Consider the following 24,114-nt stretch of genomic DNA (forward strand, 5'->3'; position numbering starts at 1 on the left):
TAAGCTGTTTGATAGACCGAGTTGAAAATTTCATATGCTTATTGATCTCAAACCCTGATTTTTTAAATGTATTTTTTGAAAAAACATAACTCCGAGCAAAAGTTTAGCTGTCAGAAATACATGTTAAAAAATACTGAAAATAAAGGTAAAAGATCGCATGACGTCAAAAAGTATCGATAATAGCAATTAATTTCTTAAAATTTAGCATGGATATTACAATAAAAATGATCTTGGTTAAACTCACCATTTCCCCTCAACTTAACTTTTGAGCCCAAACAGGTTAACATCAATTTTGGATTACTACCTACCTCTTAAATATTTCTTAGGTTAAAATTGCAATTTTCTTATCTATCTTAAAATCCCTCTGTCTTATCATATCTCTCTCATTTTACCTTTCATTTTTCAGGATGGAAAAAGCAGTAGGAATACATACAGCCTAAAATTCAGCGAATCTTTAAGAAGAACATTAACTGCCGAATATAGACCATGAGAAAAAAAATGAAAAAGGTAAATTTCCTCCAATGATTTTATCGGTTTAAGCGCAAAATTGACCATACAGAATTTAGCTGCAGTCAATATTTGATTCTTCGAAAAAAAAAAAAGAAAAAAAAAGAAAAAAAAAGTTTACAATATGCATATGCAAACGAATTCGTGTGTCAGCCAAAAAGTGTGCAAATTGATTTCAGCTGATAAATGAGGGGCGTGTAACCATTCGCGTTCCCCGGTAAGTATGTTTTTTGCCTAAACGGTGAAATGGGCCTGTTGCATGCAAGAGATACAGCCGTGCGAATAGACTTTTTAGAGGTTAAATGACACGAAAATTACGATGGTCACATTAAAAAAGTCTGAAATACACCCCTTACTGCGCAATTTGCGTTGTTAGGAACGCGCTTTTTCAAATTTCCCGCGTCTGGGGGCAGTTTTCTAATCACCGGAAACGAGCAAACGGCGGGCTCGGTGATTTCCGGAAGATGCCGAGTCGTTGTTGTTGTTGTTATTTTTTTCCTTCAGTTTGTTTACAAACCCAACGTGATCTCTTATAGTGGTCCATATACGCTTTATGCGGTAACAAAATCGATCAACTTTTAAATATCCAACGCAATCCTTCTACATTTCATTTCACGATATCACGAGCTCCGATTATTAGGTTATGTTGTCAGTTTTAGTTGACCGGAAATAGCCGCGAGTTGCCGTTAGAAAACTGCCCCCAGACGCGGGAAATTTGAAAAAGCGCGTTCCTAACAACGCAAATTGCGCAGTAAGGGGTGTATTTCAGACTTTTTTAATGTGACCATCGTAATTTTCGTGTCATTTAACCTCTAAAAAGTCTATTCGCACGGCTGTATCTCTTGCATGCAACAGGCCCATTGAAGGCGCACCTGAAATGGACAATATCTGCCAATATGGTTTTTCGCATTCTTCGCGCTGTATGGAGTAAGATAAATGTGTAGATTGAATAGATTGAAGAATGCCCATGTTTGATCCTACTCTGAGGAAATAATTTGGTGCAGGAGAAGGAGAAGGACTGGATGAGGGAAGGGAAGAAGGAGAAAGAGAGGAAGTTGGAGAAGAAAAAAATAGAAGTCGGAGGAGAATAAGAAGAAAACAACACGGAAATACTCCAAATATTTTATAAATGAAAGAGACGCGGGAATTATTGACGCCCTTAGGCTTCGGTTGGCATTTTACCACTGGAAACGCAGTCTTCCGGAACGTCACGTCAACCTCAATCATCAATGGCGATTTTGCACGTTGGCAACGCTGTTTTCGCTCCATTTAATTCCAGTAAAAATATCGATTTTAGGTGAGACAAGTTGCCTCCCCAGGAATCGATTGCTTTACATACATTTAAATGGAGGAAAAAAATTGCCGCCAACTTTCAAGAATCGCCAATGGGTGCAGCATCACGAAGACACGTTGGTATCGATCGAGTTCGTATTAGCTCGACTCAATACGCACCGTAAATTCAAGTGGATTATTGGAATGAGGTCGTGCGGTGCAGCGCAAACTACACTGCCGTGCTAAGGAAAAACGCCGTATGAACATTCGAGAATTGCAAGATTTCCTTCGAAAAATCGTTCATTTTTAAGGAAAGTTATGAACATTTTTCTTGAAATTTTCAGGCGCTTAAAATGAAATGGCTAACAAAATTATCTGAAAATGTGGAAGAAAAATACACATAGGTTTACCATGGAATTCGTGTTTTATCGATGGAAATTTGGCAACGCCTGAAGGTTCACACGGCGTTTTTCCTTAGCACGGCAATACAGCACCATCATGGTGTTGCCTGGTTTTAAGTTCACTATCAGTTTGATATTCAGGAAATGTCATCTTGATTTTCCTCCGCGAAATGGACGGCGTTCAATAACACAGGCAAGGGCTTGAACATGAAAGCTCTTATCTCCATGGAAACTTTAGGACGAGATCTGTTATTTTTAAAGAAAAAAAGTTCGTTCCTTCCCTAGAAACGAGCCAGTGTTCTTGCGACCAGGCAGCCGAAGTATAAGCTCCAGTAACTCTGATAAGACGGAGCCGGAGAATTATCTCTCACAAAAAAAAAGATATTTTTAGAATAATTGGTAGCGTTTTTTCGCGTTAACTTTTTTCCTTAGCTCGTTTTTTTCTTTGTAAAAGTAATGTGCGTTACAAAATCGAGCTACCTCTCGCCGAGAGGCTCTCGGTGCATGCAGTCCAGCAGAGGTGTAACCTACTCTGCCGTGCTAAGGAAGAACGCCGTATGAACATTCGAGAGTTGCCAAATTTCCTTCGATAAAATGTTTATTTTTGAGGAAAGTTATGAACATTTTTCCTTGAAATTTTCAGGAACTTTAGCTGACGCTGCAAGCAAAATTATCTGAAAAATTGGAAAGAAAATATTCATAAGTTTACCAGGAAATTCGTGTTTCATCAAAGGAAATTTGGCAATGGCTGGAGGTTCATATACGGCGTTTTTCCTTAGTGCGGCAGTACTGCTATACAGAAACGGCCAGGCATCAATGATGGGATAGAACCAACCATAAACCGGTTTGAGACGTTGTAAGTCTCTTCTCATTTACATCAATATACAAAAAATTGTCTGCGCCTGAATTTTATTATTGTATGCATTGTCTCGTGTCCAAATGTATCAAATCTTACAATCCAAGTGAAATAGATTGTTATTAATTGAAAAAAAAAAATGGTAAAATTATTGCAACTGTGTTGGAGTTACGCGCATGTGTTCTATTCTCTGGTCGAAAGGGCTCCTTTTATTGAAATGCACTACAATAAATTTGAAATAAGTTCCAAATTTGTTTACATTGCAAATTGTCTACCTTTCCAGCCCAAGTAATTAGTTTTGTGGATCCCTCAGTTCCGGTATTTAGAGACCATATGATCAAAATATTCCGATTTAATGGAAATAAATTACAATTTTATTCCATTGTAAATTGAGGCATCTGAATGTTTTTGCCTCAACGTCGGTGATGAGAGAATGTGTCGCTGCGCACGCACGAGAGTGCGATTCAAGCGGTAATCGTGATCTTTTGCCTTCAAGTCAAAACTATACTGTTGACAGGCGCTCTGAGCAACTATTCCGCCACAGAAGTACTGCACAGTATCATACGAAAATGAAGGCGCACTAACGTACGCTAATTAGCTGCAGACTCGTTTAACAAAGTGCAAGGCCCTACTGATTCTATGATATGCGGCTTCTGTTCGATCGATTTATTTGAAACTTGATACTAGGTGGCATTTTGACTGTGTCGTTTTTAGCGAAAATAATATTGACCAAGATTGGGAGAAACGAAATAGATTTTATTACCACAAAGGGACATCGTGCTCTTTCGCAAGAGACTAACAACGAACTAAACTATCATGGCCGGACGCCACTCGGACATGAGTCTCAATCCACTCGTCGAGAAGGTGAAGCTCCCGGTTCTGAGTCTCCAGCTGAAAAATACCTTTCCTTACTGATAAAAGGGTTTTATTTCATACATCTATCTTTATTCATCTTATTTAGTTCAACGTTGTTTTATTTCACTCGTGTAGGTATTTCTCAGCCAGAGCACAATTCCAGGGAGTTTCACCTTCTCTTCACATGGTTGCAAATTATTCTTAACAATTATTCTTTTTCTTATTTTTACTCTAAACAACAGACTGAAAACTTGAATTTCATCTCAAATTTCCGAAAATCCAAGATCATAAAATAATTTGATCCAGAATGCTACCTTCGCCTCTGTTCGATCGATTGGTGTGAAACTTATTTAAAGGGGGAATTTTTAACATGAAAGTCGAATTTTCATTCAAATTTTCCTAAATTTAAAAATCCAAAATGGCGGATTGGCCTAAAATGCTACCTTGGCGCCCTCGGAATTACCCAACTTTGCAATCGAGATTTATCTAATCCTCTTCGTTTTGGTTTCAAAATTGATGCACTCTAAACTCATTTTGACCGCAATATCGACGCGCCCACTCAACATTTTTGTGTTGAAACTGCTCGAATTTTTATTCATGTATTAATTTTTCTATTCCTCTCTTTTTAATTTTTTTCATTGGATCGTTCGGAGAAATATAATCAAAGTTCATAATCTTTACATCATAGACGCAAGAGCAAGCTGCATCGCTGATTGCCAGTCAGTTTGTTTTGGCTCTTTTTCAACTCTTCGGGCACGTCTACTTCGAGGGCTAAAAATATCAGAACCGTTTTTGTTCGTTCGAGGGTTCCTCCTCCTACTTTTCCCCTTTTAACGAAAGCATAAATATGTACACTTGGATAATCTTGGAAAAGTATCGGCAGATTTTAGAGTGTTCCTAGTGGTTTACCCACATTCAAAATAGTCACAGAAAAACTTGCAACGTGGCAAATGGAGGTAAGAGTATTTTTTCCCCTCAACGCCAGTAATGAGAAAATGTGTCGCTGCGCATGCGTGAGAGTGCAATACCAGCGGTAATCGTAATATTCTGCCATCAAGTCGAAACGATTCTGTTGACAGGCGCTCTGAGCAACTATTCCGCCACAGAAGTACTGCACAGTATCATACGAAAATGAAGGCGCACTGACATACGCTAATCGACTATCGTTTACCATTGAGTCCCAGTCCCACTAGTCTTGAGATACGCGGCTCTTATTCGTTCGATTTTTGAGATACTTATTGCAAGGCTTTCTTTTCTAAGTAGAATCAAATAATTGTAATTTGATCCATTTTTCGCTGAAAACAGCTAAAAATTGTCCCTGAGCTGACTATTCGGCAGAACTTTCTCGGGGTGGCCCCCGGATCTCCCTTTGGAGCTGGGAGAGTCCTACACTGCCGCGGAGCTAAGGGAGAAAGCCGTATGAACATTCGAGAGTTGCCAAATTTCCTTCGATAAAATACTTAATTTTGAGGCAAGTTATGAATATTTTTCCTTGAAATTTTCAGGGACTTTAGATGAAATTGCGGACAAAATTATCTGAAAAATTGGAGGAAAAATATTCATATGTATACCAAGAAATTTGTGTCTTAACTAAGGAAATTGGGCAACGCCTGAAGATTTATACGGCGTTTTTCCTTAGCACGGCAGTACAGACTTACTGAGGGGTGCATTTCAGTTCCCCTCGCCCCCTCGATGAGGTGCCCTTCTGGTCCTTTGCCCTTCCTGCACAGTATGTTCCTACTTAGATCAGTGAATTTTACTGCATAGTGCGAAGCAAATTCCTTACGATTTTCAAAGGAATCGGCACAAACGTTCTCTTGTAAAAAATTGAAGATCCCAGTTACTTTTGATAAAAGCTGATGTGGCTAAGTTCAGTGGCGTAGCTAGGTATTCTATATAGGGGGGGGGGGGGGGGTCCATTTTCCTATATGCCTACCCTCCAAAAGTAAAAAAAAAGGTACACTTAATGAGGCTAAGGAGGGAGAGGGGGTCCAGCCCCTCTGGACACTCCCCCCCCCCCCTGTCTACGCCACTGGCTTGGTGCCTTTCCGCTAAGTGCGGTCCTATTAGACTGCATATTGCAATATGCAACTACCAATTCCGGCTCATACAAAAAAAACAACTCTCTACACAGGAGAGCTATTGGTACATATGTTGTTTCTGGAATGAGCCACAAATTGCACTATGTCCAAATAGGAACTATTGAGACAAAGACAGACTAGTTTATTATATTTGTTATTTTAATGGACAAAGTGAACAATACTGCGGCCGTGGCAACTCATGACGTGTAATGTGTGATAAAAAATTTAAAATTGGCGGGAATGAGAAAGTAGTCCTGTAGATGGTAGGGCTATCTTGCGGCGAATTCCGCCATTTCTGAAGGCTCAGACGGGCCTTGATTGGCTTAGTTCTTAGGCATAATATTTGGCAAAAATGTCAAGGCCTCTCTCTATTGGTTGGTACAGCAAAGTGCAAGTTTATGACTTTTTGTTTTTTTTCAAATGACCTACTCATGGTTTCACTTTTCGTATTGTAATTTGTAGGTTAGTTTAGTTTCAAAGTTTCTTTCATTACTAACACAGAGATACGTGTTGATAACATTGATAATGTGACATTTTTGTGATTTCCGTGTTCGCCATCAATGCAGGACTGCAGGATCGAATAACCTAGTTGGACTCATGAAAATTGTTAGTTTTTAGATCATGGTCATTTTATCTTTATTTTGAAGTGATATTCGGAAACTGCAATCGCGGAAGACTCTTTCCGTTTTTGTCTACAACATGACGCTGAGGTAGTTCTTATCTCTAAATCTCTGAGAGGATAATAATGGCTCCGCCAAAGGATGAGGTACGATATTCCTTAGTTTATTGCATAAATTTTTGTTGACAACTTCACTTATGTTGAGGTATCTAGCATTCTAACGTAATTTGTTGAAACCACCAACGGATAAATCTGCAGGGAAACCCAAGACTTTACGGGCAGCGCAAGAAAAATTTGACCACTTGGTTTTAACTTGCTAGTTGGTAGAGTCTGCGCCAAATACTTGTGCACACTTCTAGACTGCCGCAGAAGATCATCTGATGCCAGTTTAGCATTGCAAGTAAATGCAAGAATCCAGTTGGCGAATCTTCTTTTGTAGTTTTAAAGTGTGCAAGCGTGTTGTATTCAAACTCAAATGTTTGGTGCAGTTAAACCTAACCTATCAGTTACTGTTTGGTTCCTCTGTTTACCAATGAAACGTAATCTAACACCAAGTCTGTAGACACTGCATGCATTGTAAGCATTGCTAATGCTGAAAACACAGTTCAAGCAGAGTTTTAGTTAGGCTCAATTTTGTAACCACACTTCCACTACTGAATGACCAAACGTAGCCACTGCTTGAGGTTATCTGGTGGAAGCTGCGGGGAACACACAGGATTGTCAAGGAAGGACTTCAAAAAATGGATTATTTTACTTTAGAAAGGGAATTTGTTCTGGCCATAGAATTTTCAGTTAAATTTCTGGGCAATTTTGACGGAATGAAATAAATTTTGACAACAGAATCACATTTTAATTGAAGGAAACAATGATTTAATCGCATAATGCATATCGACGGTGTAAGTCGGCAATCACATAACTCGTTTATGGTGTCTGAAATTCTCCGCCTCTATGTTACTTTGTTAAAGGAGAACAAATGGACATCATCCTATGAAGTCTACGCAGAATTTTTTTCTCACAGAGAAGAAAAATCATGGCAGTTTTAAAGAATTACTGTCGCGTAGTTTTCCTTTTAAAAAATAAAGCATGACAGGAAGTCTGCGTTGTCGCAAACCGAGTTATGTGATTGCCGACCTACACCGTCGATATGTAGGGAATCAAAGGATGATGATGGATGGAACCTGCGAAACGTATGTCTAAGGGAGAAGGATAGGGAAACCTAAGTTTCCAGTGGTAGTAACAGCTTTCCTTAAATATTTCTGTTTCTTCATGGGCAGAAATGTGATGTTTCAATCCTGTGGATTATGAAGTCTCATATTTTAGAGTTCATCGGGTTAAATTGTGAAAATTCGCACTTGCACAAGCTACTCGTAGCCCAGCCTGCAGCTTATTTAATTCTAAGACAAATGATTGGTGCAGCTAAGAGTGTGTTAGTAGATTCTGCGCATGGATACGTTTCCCTCTCCAGGACTTACTAACACACTCTCTTACAGTTTCTAATGTGGCCAGGAATTGGTATTTCCTCTCCGAAAACCAAGCATGATATTGTAATCATTAGAGTGACTCACAGCTGGATGTATTTTTGCCAAATAAAACCAGGGACAGGTGAGAAAGACGGGGTGCACTCGTTAGTCGAGGGCTGTAAGATTGAATGAGAATTATAAAGCGCCAGTGACGTCAGCAGCAACGTAGCTGCCGCCGCGGCTCCGCCTGGGAGTCTTTAGCTCATGAGCTGTGTCCACAAGGTGCTTGTCACATGCCCATGGCTCATGAGTGCTGCATTCAAATGGTACATAGTTCCGTTTGACAGTAAATAAAAATCCTGCTTTTCCTTTCCCTCCAAAGGGAATAACGCCTACTTTAACATTGTTTCTTATCTAGTTTTCTAGAGCACATTCCATCTTTCCCACTAGTCTATACTTTCGTTTGGCAGAAATACGTCCAACTCATAGAGTGATGGCTGTGTACTGCATTTCAAGTTGTTATGCAGTCATTGGAGCTCATGAAGCGTTGTGATTTTGGTGAACGTTGGTATTTGCTCTTATCCTATCTGTGCTCATAACTATTTTTTTCATTCTTATACACCAAACGAAGGTTACATTTTATATTGATTGTTATTGATCAAATGAGGATTCTATATATTTACTAGTTCTAAGATAGGTAATTCTCTATTTTTATTTTAATTCTTTGTTTAAATTTTTTCCATTGTTTTACGTTATTTTAGTTGTTTAATTTTTTTTTTTCTAGCCTGATCAATGTGATTCAACTGCTTTCTTTTTTGTTGATTGGATCTGCAATGTTGGCTTTCATATGGAAATTCTTATCAATCCCCCACTTATGCTGATGTGGATATTTACTAAGATTTAACTTGAAGATAAAGTTAAACCATCCATCCGTCCATCAAAATTTTTCCAATTCAGCTGCTCTGTAACAAGCATCGTCTTGATATTGCCACCTCCATAAATGTCAATTCAGCATGTCCTTAAACTTTTTCATGATTCAGGAAGTTTGAACCACGTTCATAAATCAAAAATTAAAGCTCCAAAAATGAGCTACCAGAAAAAAATTCCATCAGTTCGGAAAGATTCTATGACCGAACTTTTCGTTGAACCTTAAAAATCTGGAAAATAATTATATTTTACATCTTTTGTTCTAGTTTTTTCAGCAGGTTTTGCTTTAATTTTTTGTCAATATTACTTTAGCCAGTTCCTACATTAGTCACTAATCGTCTCTCTTCATTTTTTGCAGCCAAAAATCATCAAGTCACTTTCAAAGTTGGGGCTGTTTGCTCGAGTTGTAGTCAAGAAACTAACACCTGAAGAAATCGCTCAGTGGACGAAGAAAACTCTAGCAGATTCACCAAAAGAATGGAGACCCTCACCTGCAACATCTGTTTGCAATGACAGGTGTGTCCTCTATCATCTCTCTTTCTCTTTTCTAGTTTTACTTTTCACCTTTCAACAGCTTTCCCCATTTACTGCATCGAGCTTGGTGAAGTTGGTTAACCAACTTTGAGCTTAAACTGCCTAAATATGGTAAAATATTTGGTGCTTCATTCTTCTAAAAAGTTTTAGTTCGAGCCACCAAAGTGTTTGAAAAACTACTGCCTAAAAACAGAATGATTAGCTGATTTTTTTACATTTTGCATGAAAATATTGTTCCTTGCACAATAAATGTTTAGTGCCTTAGTAATTTGTTCTTCCAATTTCAGAAGAAAATTTTAAAATCTGTCAAGCCATTCTACAATCACAGTCAAAAACAGGGGCTCAATAGGTACCTGTTTTGTGAAAAAGATCAGAATTTTGTCAAATTTTATTCGAAATAATTGTGCTTTGCGGTAAATATTTAGTGCTTAATTCGACCTGTTGAAATAAGAAGAAAATTTCAAATTTCACCAATCCATTCTCTTGCAAGAGCCAAAAAACTATTGAAGAAAATAATGGTCTTGGCAGAAACCGTTTTATGGAGACTAAAGATTTTAAAAAAAAAATTGTAGTACCTAGCTTTGCAACGATAAAGATTATTAAATTTTGTTAAAAACTTCATTTTGCCAAATATAAAAAGAACTGTGCTGACTTGTTGTTTTTGTCAGCATTTAATTAATATAGTCATACGATTGTTCAGCAGAAGAATCTCTTTCATTACTTATATGCCGGTGAAGCTTGGAAATAAATTTCCTGTCTCTACTGCAATGCTCCTGATTTTATTCATCACTAGATGGTACAGCTACTGCTACAGCTAAAATCTTTCACTCCTTTATTCAATAATTCCATAATCAGAAATAGTCCATTTTCTTGTCAAAGCAGAATCCTTAAACGGCTTTGATTGTCAGTGTTTAAACTATCCCTTCCCCCCTCCCTTATATTTGGTGAAGCTCCATATTGCCTCACACTCATACGTCTGAATGAAATTTTTGCATAATCAATTTACTCAACTACATTCATTACTGATTTAAATCGATTCTACTGTCTCCCTCAAATCTCATAAGCAAGCACATTGCTTCTTCTTTCTCTTAAGAAAAATGAGCTTCAATCTTTTCAGTAGACTCATCCATACTAATATCTTCGTTTTCTTTTGCAGCTCAGGAGATGAAAAACAAATCATACGAAAACGTAGACGGGTGGCCTGCCTGCAGTTATCAGACTCATCATCTGAGGGCTCTAGCTCAGATTTTTTAGATTCTAACCACAAAAAATCTAAATCAAGGAGAAAAAAGACGAGCAATGAAAGGAGAATCCTGCCGGAGAGAAGTGCGAGACGGAGAGCGGCGATTATTTATTCTGATGATAGTGAGGAGGAGGATGTAGAATTAAAAATCCCTTATAAAAATTATCATCGAGGTCCTTCATTGAATGTCCCAATAGTTCATGACAGCAGTGAAACAGCAGTAGCCTCTGAAAAAATAAATGGTGTTGAAGCTTGTTTGAGTAGCAACAAGGTAACAGATGTGATCACAGTTTGCAGCTCCCCAGAAGATGGAACACCTAGAGTAAGCAGTTCAGATGATACTCCTCAGTGTACAGCAGCAAAACCTTTGAACGATGGCAACAGGAATTCAAGTAACCCAGTCAAAATAATTCTCAGATCAGATTCTGATAGTCTTGACAAAATAACTGATAGCCCCTCCATAGAAAGTGCCTTTATATTGGATGAGCACTCAGGTTTAAGATGTTTACCCAGTGAACAAACGAGTGCAGCTGATAAACCCTGTTCTGAAAGTGTCAGCAGAAATGAAAGGATATTATCTTCACCTAGTAAAAACATACCGGTGTCTCAAGCATCAGAAGGTATAAGTCACTTACCAGGCTCCAGTGAAGAAAATTTTGAAAATTTAGACAAACTAAAGAAAATAACAATTGTAAACACTGACGAAAAGAATGTTGGTAAAATTCGATTACGGAGTCTACAAAGCCTCGGCGCCTCTGATAGTTTTATCAGAGAGGCAAATCTCAAGACAAGTAATTCTGGTGTTGGGAAGATTGTCCATAACCTATACTCAGACCATGTGTCACAAATTATGGCAAAAAGCCTCTTGCTAAAAATAGCAACTTATCTAAGTGAAAAATTGTGCTCCACCGAAGAATTCAATCGAATATTAACTACAATTGAATTGCAAAAATCATCTAAGACTGAAATTCAGAATGAGCAATTGGAAAAAATAGTCCAGAAACGGCAAGAACTTGATGCTATCATTTCTAAATTATTCACTCAAGTTGTTGAATCTTTTCATATGAAATTAGAAAAACAAAACAAAGTTGAATATTTTCCAACACTATTGTACCTTGGATTTCTGTACATTCTAAATAATTTTATAGAAATTACCAATAACAGGTATAAGAAAAGCTCTCTATTTAAAAATATTGTTTTAGTTCTTACTGAAAGTCTGCGAAATGGGCATTTCAAGTATGAGCAAATAGTTAATTTCTTCTTAACCAGCAACTTTCACGCTCATTGTTACAAATTAATCGATTATATAGGGGTAATCAAATCCCAGAATACTTTAAATCAATTGAAGAACAATGGCAAATCTAGTCAGGATGAAGAAAATTCAGTACATGTACCTGTTAGAAAAATTTCCTATAGGATGGTTGATTCCCAAATGGTCATCGAATATTCAAAAACTTTGGAGGAGGTTGAAACAAGAAGAGAAGCTTTGAAGAATGCCGAAATACCTCAAGGTGATTCGACAATGACTCAACCCTCGATTCCAACAACATCAACTCCGAAATCTCAAACATTCACTCCATCCATTCCATTTAGCCATCAACCAAACCAACAAACTATGAACCAACCAAGTGTAATAGTATCGTCTTCCACAAATCCAATTAAACATTCTCCTGTGTCAGATGCTAAAGCCAGAAATCCACAAACTTCCAGCACTATTTCGGCTGGTGTTTCCAAACTTCCATTTGTCACAGTTGTTCCTCGTAAAACAAATGAAAATTTGACTCTTCATAACTTATTAGCCAGCAATAAGGTTCCAAGTGATATAAGTGTTCAATCTCTAGCCTCTCAAAACCAGCCAACATCTGTTATTCGAACACCCCAACAAGCTCAAGCCCCCGACATGCCTAGACTTGCACCTCCCTCCACAACCTCAAATGCTGCTACTATTGATGAAAGAGTGAAAAAATTGTCCAATATCACAATAACTGCCACCTCTGTACCTGAGAAGACTGCATTACCAAGACAACCTGGGTCAGCTGTCAAAACGACAATAGCATCCACACTCTCACCTGGAAATGCTACATTTCCGAAGCAACCTGGATCAATGGTCAAAACACCAATAACCCCCACATCTGTTTCTGGAAACGCTGCATTTGCAAAACAACTTGGATCAGCACCAATTCAAGTTGTACGTCCTATTCTGCAGACCAAGCCTGCACCGGCCAATACAATCAGGCCAGGTGATCGTGTTGGTAACAATAGTAAAACCCCAGAATTCACTCCCAGAAATAGTCCACCCATGAAAGCCAGTTTACCTAATCAGCCTATAGTTAGAACCAATACAGCCAATTCGTCCTTGGTTAGAGCCTTTAGTAAAAAACCAGTAGCCCAGAAAGTCAATAATCCAATTAGACCACCGCCGCCATATCCTGGAAATGCTACAAATGTTGGACCGGCATCGTATCAACCCACTGTCAGTTGTTTGGAACAAGCACTTTTAGCCGATTCATCCCTATTAAACTCTGGTGTTCCTTCAAATCAATTGCAAAACAACCTCCAAGTTAGTAAAAACACTAATAGTAATTTTCTTCCAAACAACATTGTCTCTGTCACAAAACCCTCTAGTGTTCCTCCAAATTGTCAGCCAACCAATTTTTATCAACCAGATTTTCAAAATCCATCACAATATTTAGCTCAAAATTCATCAGTACTCAATAATCAAACAATGAACAACAATTTTCAGTCATCCGCAAGTAATCAAAATATGCAACAGTACCAAGCACCGCAAACTCAAAGCTTCAGTGCTGACTTTGGCTCCAGCACAATTAACACCTCACTTCTACTGGACAATAATCAGATTTTATACAATGATATGCTGAATCAAAACAATTCAACAATGTACTACAATAATTATGTTCCACCCGTAGCAACAAATCAAATGCAAAATCAAATATCAGGGACTCAAGTTTACTCTCAAGTTACACAAAATCAGTCGCATAATCAGCTGCAGTCAGGAGCTATGAACCAGTTTCAACCTTCAGTCTTGTCACAACCCATCAACCAACCAATGCAAGAACCCAATCAATACTTCTCAGCACCCACACCGAATGGCACTGTTCATTGGCAAAACTCGGCTTTTTCAAATCTTCCCATGGTAGGTCCCCCAGCCTGTTGACGTTGATCAATGCAAATTTTCCTGCTCTACCTTTGTTTTTATTTGTATAGTGTTAAATTTCATTAATACCATTGCTATCACTTTAAGTGCTCTTAAAATATCTTGAAAAATTTAGGAATTTTTATTCCCCCACTTTTAAATATTCGTAAATTTATGATCCTCATACTAAGAAACTTCAATGATCTGTACCTGCATCGTATTATTCAGCCAAGATGTTTTCAAGCTCATAGAAAAAACTTTTTAATCTTTGATCAGTAATATAAAATCATGGATTTTTAAAGATTCTTACATAAATTTCCAGTGCAAAAGTTCCTCAAAAAAAAACTCAAATCGCAAGATTTTTTGGTTTTGTACAGTAAAGTTTAAAAATCCAAGCTGGAACAATACATTCGGAGGAGTCAGAAAAACCGCAACAAAACAAAACATGCTCAACACACTTAAAACCAGATCTATTGAAATTTTAAATTAATTCTTACGTCCATTCACAAACTTCACAATGATCTCTATCTTAAATACCTGCAGAACCGAACCCTGCACATGATTATCTATTTCTTCACTACTGTGCCCTCTTTACACTCCTCCCTGTATGTGGACTAGACTTACCTTTTTCTTGTAAGTGGGGGATCTTTTTTATGTATTGCCTGTAGCATTAGGATAAATTAGATATTATCTCAAGGTATTCATGTCTTTGACCAACTTTTTACAGCATATCTTGAATATCCTCCCAGAAGAATTTCTGACAGCACTAATTCGAATGACTTCTATAAGTCCAGTTAATTGAGTCTAGTAATCGTCACTCTTTTATTGAGTGTTCTGTATTTTGTGTTGAACTCTTGTAGTTGCTTTCGATTCCTTTTTTCTCCTTCTTTTTAATTTCAGTTCTTTTCAATTTTTCAGGTTCAGTCTTTTCAGAATCCGTTATCCTATCAAAATCCCTTTGGTCAGGGTCTGTGAAATAACTTGATCAAGCTTTCACGTACCAATCAATCTACTCGAAGCTTAATGGATTCATCCGTTAAACAGGTAGGAACTTCTCTGTCTCATTTTCAAGGTCAAGTCAATTTTAATGGTTGGAAACGAACAGTTTGATATTAAAAGAAATCTAGTAAAAGTGAAATTTTGCCAAGTGAAGTAATGCAGAAAAATTTAATGAATTGTTATGGACCATGGATGCACAGTTATCAGCAGAGCTATTTTTGTTGGGTTCGGTTGAAAAATCAGATTTTGACATTTCAGCGGACCACTCTCCAGTTTTATAAAGAATGAAGTGGGATCAGCGTAGTAGTGGCGCCAATATGCTCATGATCTTGCTGCGTAAATCCACGAGCTATGAGAGCGCATTTCGAACCTTGTTTTTGGCTACTCCAATTTTCTGTACTTTTGAGTGATTTTGCTCCCAGTTGCCATCATTTTAAAAAGTTAGAGAAAAAATTGTAAGCGTAGGTCACATACCACTTTAGAATGACACAATAAAGAAAATGACCTAATGGACCCAAGAAATTAAGTGCTCCTACTAAACATTACTGAGAAGTAAACTGCATCCAATCTTAAATTTTCATCTCAGTTTTTGAGCAGAAGGTCGAATGTTTCTTATTTCATTTTCAAACTTCTTGCACACTTTATTCCCTACTTTAATTGGTACCATGAAAAATTAATAGGATGACTCCAAGTTTTGAAAAAATTGACAGAGACCTCCATTAGGAAATAATGAAATTGAAACAGAACGACAGCTTGTGAGAGCCAGCTGAATCTGTTGATGCCAAAATCAGAGTATTTACAGTTCTGTCAGACACCCAGATTCTTTAAAATCACCTCCCACGAACTTGCTGCTTTGTTTGAGAAGTAAAAAATTTGTTTTTGTATCGTTTGAGTCTTAAAGAAAATTTTCCCAGATATTTTCTTTTCTTGTGTAAGTTTTAGTTTTACAAGCCTTGCTCAAAAGATAACCACTATGTTTATATCGGTACCCCCAAGCCAAAAGGTACCTAACTTACATTTTTGGAAAAATCAGTGTGTGTGGAAAATTTAGTAACCTGATCTTGCACTGATTATGAGAAATGGAGTTTTAAAAATTGAGATTACCATTGGAATCAATGGGGCTGACGTGCGGTCTCCCCCTGATATCTTGAATAGAGAGACTAAAATGGAGTTAGGTACCTCTTGACTCTGGGGTTCTGGTATATTCGTTGCCATGATGCTATGAAAGCGTTTATCAGGAGGACTTATCCTGCTCTTTTTATATCATAACATTATTTTAGTTACCTCATTTAATGGATTTTCTCCTGTTTCCCAGAATTTTAACTTCAAATTGATCTCATGGCTGTGAATGGTGTAATGGCTGCCCACAACATTGCCAACACAAAGTGAAAACTGCTCCAGAAATATTCTTTTTTATTTCACTTCCTCGTGATTTTTTTTTTTTTTTTTTTTTTTTTTTTTTTTAAATTCAATGTTACTGTTTTGTTTTGTTTATTTGTTTGCAGTCATCATTTCTGCTGTCTGTATTTTTCTCTGTTTAAAGGTTACTAAATTTTTAAGGCATAATTTTATGTAGTATTTTGTTTTTCAGTCCCTAATTCTAATACTGAAAAAGCTTTGCTAATTGTTATGATTCGGAGGGTCTTGCAAATGAAAGAGCAAAGTGATATTTTTGTGCTTTTGAGAAAATGTTTTGAAAGTAAAAAAAAAATCTAGAAGCCAGTGACAGAAATGAGCTTTCATCTTGAATAACGTATAACAAAAATAATATAAAAGTATGTAACTTTTGAATACTGACGTAAAAGAAAGGTTTCATTTTTTCATGAAGTATTTTAATTAACAAGTTTTATGCTGTAAATGACCATGAACTCCTTCATCTGCGACACCCTTCACTTGACTTCATTCATTTGCTTCAATTGCTGGTACTTAAAATTTTATTTCATAATAAAAATTATCTCTAGTATAAGATTCCTCTGGAAACAATACAATTTTTTAAGAATAATGGAGAAAACTTGATATCAGAAGGTTAATGTTTTATGTTGAGTGTTGCCTTTTTCGGGTGAACTGGTAAATCAGATTATCAGGATTAGTGAGTGTTTAATCACATTCTGAACAATATGTCGACCACTCCTCCATTGTAATCATTTTCTTTTCTTTCTCAATTTTTATTTAATGTTGTTAAATTATTTTTGGCTCAATAATAGTCTTTGACGGTTTAGCTTTCTAGGAAGCGGATCCTTGCACTGATCGTCTCTAACTGTGACAGTAATTGTTGCAAATCTCCACTACTGGTCCTCTTGAAAAAAGAGAAAAATTATCTTTTATCCCCCCCCCCCCCCCTAATCTACCTATTTTTGCCAATGTTCATTAATTGTTCCTAGGCTTAAGTGCAGCCAAACTTTCTTAAGAATTTCTTTTAGACATCAAACTTCAAAATTAAGTAATCAAATGAATGTACAAGTCTTCAAAATCGTGTATTGCACTCTACCTAGGCTCTAAAATTTCAGCCCTCTTGCATTAAAGAGCACGTTTATTTTTCCATTATAAGAAGTTCACAGAAATATTTTAGTATGTAAGCGCCCAGCAAATTTTCAAGATTGTTAAGTTTTCCGTTTCATCTCCTCCCTTTCTGAAGAAGGAGTAATGAAGTGATGAAAATTTTTGAGGTGTACACTCTGACTTACACAGTGAAACCACTTTTCAAAGTATCATTTAAGTGTTTTATGAGCCCATGCCCTCTATTCTCTGGAAGATCGTTTATTCACTTCTTTGATCAAGTTACCTGTGCAAACAATCATTATCTTATCGATGCATTTTCGCATCATATCTTTTCCTTAATTTTAATGAACAGTGAAAATTCCTTCTATTGGCAGCCAAAAACAGGTTAATTTTATCTCAGTAACTGTGCGCTCTGACCTTCCTGTGTTCAGAGCAGGGCTTTAATGGTGGTAGAAGCAAATTCTAACACTTTTCCTTTTGTTGGCAAGTAATGTTAATCTTACCTTTCTAGGACAACTATTAGCCGGGGGCTGAGTTTCTCAAAATATTGCAATACATATGTATTATATGCAAGTTAAGTATGTATTAAATGCAAAAGGCTAATTATATGCATTATACAAAGGGTATTCTGGAAGTTTCTAGGCTGACTTTTGCGAGATCAGCTAGTGAGGTACAGTTTGTACAGAGTTCATCACATATTCAACAAAACCAATCTGAACTGCTAAAAAATTTGGCATCATGACATTTTGCATAAGTCCTGTGAAATTTTTGGTTACAGAGAGAAAGTAATGTATATAAATTCTGTCTCTCGTTTTTCTTGTTTTTTCAATCTACAAAACAACCAAAAATTTCTCAGGGTCAAACTGTACTCAATACCTTCAAAATGACTTACTTACAAATTTTTGTCCAAATGTGCTTGGATTGGTTTTGTTGAGTAAATAGTGAGTTTATTATCCTGCACAAACCACATTTCATTAGCTTGTTCTGTTCGTCCCCATGAGGGTTTGTCTCAACTTTTGGGTGGCCCTTTGTGTATACTTTTTCAGTCCCATCCCTATGATCTTCTTTTATAACCACGCGCTTGACGAGCGTTGTGTAAATCGCAAACAATTCATTCCTAGAGACTGCCATATATTTAGTATTTAAGATGAATCGTTAGCTCTCATCATGCTCAGCTGCCTCTTGAATGAAATATGTAAGTTTTTTTAGCCATCCTGGTTTAAAATGTTAAGCTTTATTCATAGAAGGCATCCAGATAATATTAAAGAAGAACAAAAAAGAACTATGCTGTTAGTATTTGGAACAAGGGTTGGCATGGAAAGAGCATGCTCCAACTTGAAAAGTTACTCTGAAAGCTTGATCTAATAACTATCAATCAAAAGAATTTTCTCTTAAGTATTCTTTTAAAAAGAAAATAAGAGGAAGAAAAAAAATAAAAGGAAAGAAGCCTCGATGATTTGTAAGAGTCAAGATTAAGCATGGATTAGAAGCCCCCCCCCCGAAAATATTCGATCTTTTTTTTTATTAAGCTGTAATCTGATCCGAGAGTTTTTCTTCCTGGAGGCGAATGATTTGTATCCTAGCAAAAAGAAAATCAATTGTTTTTTCAAGTTTTATTTCAATTTTATCATACATATCCGTCAATTCAAAAAATTTCTCATTGTTAATATGGATACAGCCCAAGATAATGGTAACAGTAGAAAAACAAGGGGGAAACAAGGCTAAAATACACAACTAAAAAAAAAAAACGTTGCGACTCAAAGCTGAGTCATTTTCAGTCGGAAATGTTCCAATAAAAATTAAAAAACAACAATGAAAAACCTGATCCCTACATGGTGGTGGTCGGGATCTGAGAAAAATGTTTCGAGTTGAAACATCTCGTTTTTTTCTAACTGTGTATTTTAGCCTTGTTTCCCGTTTTTCCCCCTTGTTTTTCCATTGTTAATATGTATAGGTGGATAGCTTTCAGGGTCATTAAAACATACTTTCATATCAGCCGTATTTGGCTCCATTCGTTTTTCAGCCATGTTCTCTTCCTCTCTTAATCGAGTATCTCAGAAATAAGAGTTGACTTGCATTTTATTTATCTTGATCTGAAACGGTTCGAGAGTTCAGAGCATGTGTATTTTTCTCTTTTTATCTTTGTTACCAATTTTATCTTTTCTGATCACATTTTTTTGGTAAATATCTCTGAGAAAAACAAAAATTAATTCAACACATTCAACTGAAATCTATTTTTAAATTGTGTTTTCATCACACATCAAGTTATTCAGTAATTGCTTCCATGAATTATGTTTGTTACACTGATGGTGAATCTTAAAAAAAAGAGAGGAAGAAGCAAAAAAATAAGTCCTTCTCCCAATTTTAGTGCTTTGAAAGTCCTCCTCTTTCTTAAATTCTTATCAGAAGCTCAACCATAATTTATGTATGAAATTTCATTGCCTAAAATCATAGAAAACCGAGTACTTATTTCAGTATTTGGGGGCTATTTCTCGTCGAGCTCATTCAGAAAAGTCCAAAACCTTCATTTTTCATATGTTATGGCCGAATCACCAGTAATTACATACATTTATCTAACTACAGAACCTCTCATCGCGGCACGGCGTTGCCACATCATCGGGGAAAAATCGAGAAAAATCCACGTTTCCCTGGATTTGAGCCATTTTTTCGGATTATGCGGATGGAATAAAGTTGAAAGACTTAAATTGCAGTATTCAGAGATGCAAGTGGATCATACCTTGTGCCGGTATTCATTATTTTAATATATTGCGCTATAGACAACCCATATTCTTACGATTTCTAGGCACGATATTTGCGCAAGAGGATGCGACTTTCAAACATTGGCCGTGATCTGAAGTCCGAAAGAAAGTAAGCCATGTGTCAGAATCGCGAGTCCTCAATGCTGAAATTTTTACCCGCCCTGACAACCACCACCATTTGTAGACACCTAAAAAAAAATTTAGTAACATTACACGCAGTACAGTGGTTTGCTTACCTTAGTGAAAGGAAGTTAACATTGTCATAAACTTTGCTGTTTTTTTTTTTTTTTTTTTTTTTTTTTTTTTTTTTTTTTTTCAATTTTACTATCCATGTGTATTTATTTTTGACAAACGTAGTTTTCTAGTGCCTTTTCTATCTTCATGAATTCCCCTTTATCTACCACACGCACATTTTCAATACTTATCTATAAGTAAATTTCATTTTAAAAAAATAAAAAAAATTAAACCCACAGCATTTTGAAAGCCATATTATGGTACGTATAAAATCTTGAAAACCCATCATGTAAACTCTCTTCTCCTGATTTCAAAAGAGGAAAATGCTAAACCTAAAAAAGGTTTTTCTTGTCATTAAAACCTGATGTTCATGAAGAGCACACTGAAATTTTTTTGGTTCAGTACCTCCGATTCTTTCAAATTTTATAATCTCCAAAATTTTACCTTAAAACATTCTTGTACACTCAAGTCTTAATTATCTGCGTTGATTGGGACCGCAGGTACAGAATTAAATCACAAATTGAATGTCAAACCAGAAAAAAACTTTTCCTTTGAAAACTCTGTGAAGTATAACTTTCGTAATAAGTGTTAGTAAAACTATATTGTTAGGACAAGTTGGAGAGGAAATAGACACTTTCAGGAAATTTTGCTGATTCATCGACTGAATTTGACCTTCAAAGTATACAAGAAACGTCATTGGTTCGCCATGGATACTCAGAATTGCAATTAATCTTACCCTGTACAATCAAATTGCAGATAATTAAGACTATACTGTATTTGTAAATATTTTATTGATTATTTTTAACAACAAATTACTGAAGTCCATCCTTACCAGCAACGGCTGTCAAAATTTGTTTTTATAAAAACTCTTGAAAGAACCCCTAAAACTTATGAAAAAGGAAACTCACCTTGGGATTTTTTTACATACAGTTCACAAGAGGCAAAATTTACATTAAAAAAATGTTAAAACATGTCCATTACTTTTAAGAGTTATTTATTTTTAAACAATTATTACACTCAAATTTGACCTCTTGTAAGTTTTACCTAAAAAAAACCCAGAAAGGGTTTTCCCCCTTGTAAATTTTGACAGTTTTACTATGAGTTTTTTAATTAAAGTTTACAAGTTTTAAAGAGATTTTTTACAGTCCTTGCTGGTTAGGTACTTGAGTTTTGTTGCCTTTAGTTTAGCAAGTTATGTTTTTCATTTCATTTTTATTTTAAGCACTCTGTGCAACTGTCATCAATTCGTAATTTACGGAGTTTCTTTATTTTCCTTGTGTATATGTTAGGTAATTTTTCTACATATTTTTCTGACTGTTTAGTTGAATATTTTTGTGAATAAGAAATCAACCATTTTTTTCATTCTTTCACTTTTGTCATTTCTTTGAATTTTTTGCCCCAGCATTCCATGTCTGCTGAAAAAGACAGGTACCTAAATAGAGAGAGAGAGAGGCAAGGGTAAAGAGAAAGAGAGATGTCATAGTTATTTTGAAAGGAGCCCCTCTCAACCAGCATTTCGTAACTAATACATCGCAATATATTGGAATAATATTGTAAAATAATTACACTTTTTTTTGCAATATTTCTGCAGATAATTTTTTCTCAACATTTTACTATATTTTTACTACTGTAATTTCATGGGAAAGACAATTAAAATCTTTTAGGGCCTCAACATTCGGGACAGTTTTTGGAAAGAGGTTTAGTTTTGCTATGCAAGCTTCCTTTTAAAAAAAAATCGAACAATTTTTGGAACCATAAAATTCCAGTCCCAAAAGTTTGACCGAAGAAGAAGAAACAAGACAGCTGAATGCTTTCAAGCCAAGGGATGATTTCCCTCTTGAGTTTTGTTTTGTTTTTTTCGTTGGTTTTTTGTAACTTTTTTTTTTTTTTGTTTTTTTTTTGTTTTTTTTTTTTTTTTGTAAAAAAAATTAGCTTGTGTATTCACTCTATTTACTTTAAATGACTTACCTACATCCAAAGTCGCACATTCTTTGCAGCATTGCAGAGGTTGCTTAGGGGCAGTGTCAAAAGTAACGCCTAAATTCAAAATGACAATCTCGGGTCATTGCTATGTTCCTATACCTCGACATCTCAGCCTTTGAATGTCAACAAATTTTCTCTCAAAAAATATTTGTGTTTGAGAAAATGTATGAATACTTCACATACAATTTCACAGAGGTCCTAGATTATATTACAAGAAACATTTAGAGACTGCAAGCCCTCCAAAAAAGTTCGTACCGAAGAGAGTGGGAATCAGAGTAACTTCAATAAATCGCATTGTTGCAATATTTTTCACATTAAAGTGCGTGTATTTTCTTGAGAATGACTGGGAATCACACCGCATTTCAGGATAATAATCTCAAACTGACTGCGGTAGACGCACTAGTCGTATAGACAGTAAGTTGGAAATGTAGCCAACAAGGGCTTGGTGCTTGGATGAACTTTTTCTCTTTGTATTGAGATTTTATTGTAACGCACAGTGGCTACATTCCCAACTTTCTGTATAATGATGTAGGTAAAAATGAGGACGTTTCCACTAGAAGTAAGTTGCTCAAGATACCTACTTACGTAGAAACATTAGTCAGTTCGGTAGAGTTCATGTCAATCGGTGCATGTGACTTATTAACTTCGGTGTAGGGTTAGGTTGCATCTCCAAATCTGAAGGCGAACCAGCAGCGATGCCACACACCACTCCAACTGATGATGATTCCGCAGCGAGGAGGATCTGCAGTTTTTGGATGAAAACTAAACTGACAGGAAAAACGCGGAGTGGAACTTCGGTTGTTGGATAGTTTGGATTGATAAAATACAGATTATCTGGAAAATGTTTGAATATTCTCTTTCAAATTATCAGAGGAGTAGGAGTTTGTTCTCAATTTGAGCGAAATCATCTGAAACGTTCAAAGAATAATTCTCACAGCTTACCTTAAAAATACGTGTTTTATTTAGAGGCCTTTGGCAACATTCGAATGTTCATACGGCGTTTTTTCCCAGCAGGTTTCAGGACATTTTGTCAACGATTTTTTGTCCGCGCACCTTTTTTGTCCAGTAGTATACCTAAGCCCACGCGTAAAATAAGCAACGGTGACTTGGTTCAAGCGTTACCTATACTTTAGTCGGTTTGTAAAATTATATTGACAATATAGAAATGAGAAATTGAGAGAGAAGGAGATATTGTTTTGGTTGCTCATTTTCTAAATGAAATGTTAATATTTTTTCGTTTTGAATCATCTTATTAAATTGTCATTGGTGAATATTAGGTTTTATTTCTATCCTTAAAATATTCGATATACAATATACCTTATATCGACGGTGAAACTACCAGACCACGTCTCGTTTGCGGTGTTTAAAAATCTCCACTCACATTTTATTTTTTTGAAGGAGATCAAATCAATATCATTCCTCACAATTTTCACAGATTTTTCTCCGCTCAAAGAGGAAAAATCACGGAAGTTTTCACGAACTGACTTTGAGTAGTTTTCTATTTAAAAAATAAAGTATGACAGGAAGTCTGCGACGTCGCAAACCGAGATACGTGGTTTGGTAGTTTCACCGTCGATATGTGTATAGGTACTTTTTTTTATTTTTTTAATTTTTTCTTTACGAAATTATTACTTCATTTTGAAAACGTTTATATTTTCAAAACGTGACAAATATTTGTAAAACCGTTTCCAAGCGACATTAATCTCAATAAGCCGCAGTTGTGCCGACAGA

The 24,114-nt window shown here is 36.2% G+C and overlaps 1 protein-coding gene across 2 annotated transcripts; it reads left to right on the forward strand.

Moving 5' to 3' along the window:
• The first annotated feature begins 6,380 nt into the window (after positions 1-6,380).
• Positions 6,381-19,115, forward strand: LOC109037479 (uncharacterized). Of its 2 annotated transcripts, none has more exons than XM_019052179.2 (5): positions 6,381-6,738; positions 9,337-9,494; positions 10,669-13,909; positions 14,828-14,953; positions 16,224-19,115. In XM_019052179.2, the coding sequence occupies exons 1-4, from the start codon at positions 6,718-6,720 to the stop codon at positions 14,882-14,884; spliced, it is 3,477 nt and encodes a 1,158-aa protein (XP_018907724.2). In that variant the 5' UTR covers positions 6,381-6,717; the 3' UTR covers positions 14,885-14,953; positions 16,224-19,115. The 2 variants fall into 2 exon arrangements, with proteins under 2 accessions (XP_018907724.2, XP_018907725.2); XM_019052180.2 differs by having other exon boundaries at positions 14,834-14,953.
• The last annotated feature ends 4,999 nt before the right edge of the window (positions 19,116-24,114 follow it).

Source organism: Bemisia tabaci, chromosome 5 (assembly GCF_918797505.1).
Source record: "Bemisia tabaci chromosome 5, PGI_BMITA_v3".
Classification (NCBI taxonomy): Eukaryota; Metazoa; Arthropoda; class Insecta; order Hemiptera; family Aleyrodidae; genus Bemisia; species Bemisia tabaci.

Coding starts and splice junctions, on each gene's coding strand:
- LOC109037479 (XM_019052179.2), top strand. CDS start 6,718: ATGGCTCCGCCAAAGGATGAG. Junction 6,739..9,336: donor TGGCTCCGCCAAAGGATGAG/GTACGATATTCC, acceptor CATTTTTTGCAG/CCAAAAATCATCAAGTCACT. Junction 9,495..10,668: donor ACATCTGTTTGCAATGACAG/GTGTGTCCTCTA, acceptor TTTCTTTTGCAG/CTCAGGAGATGAAAAACAAA.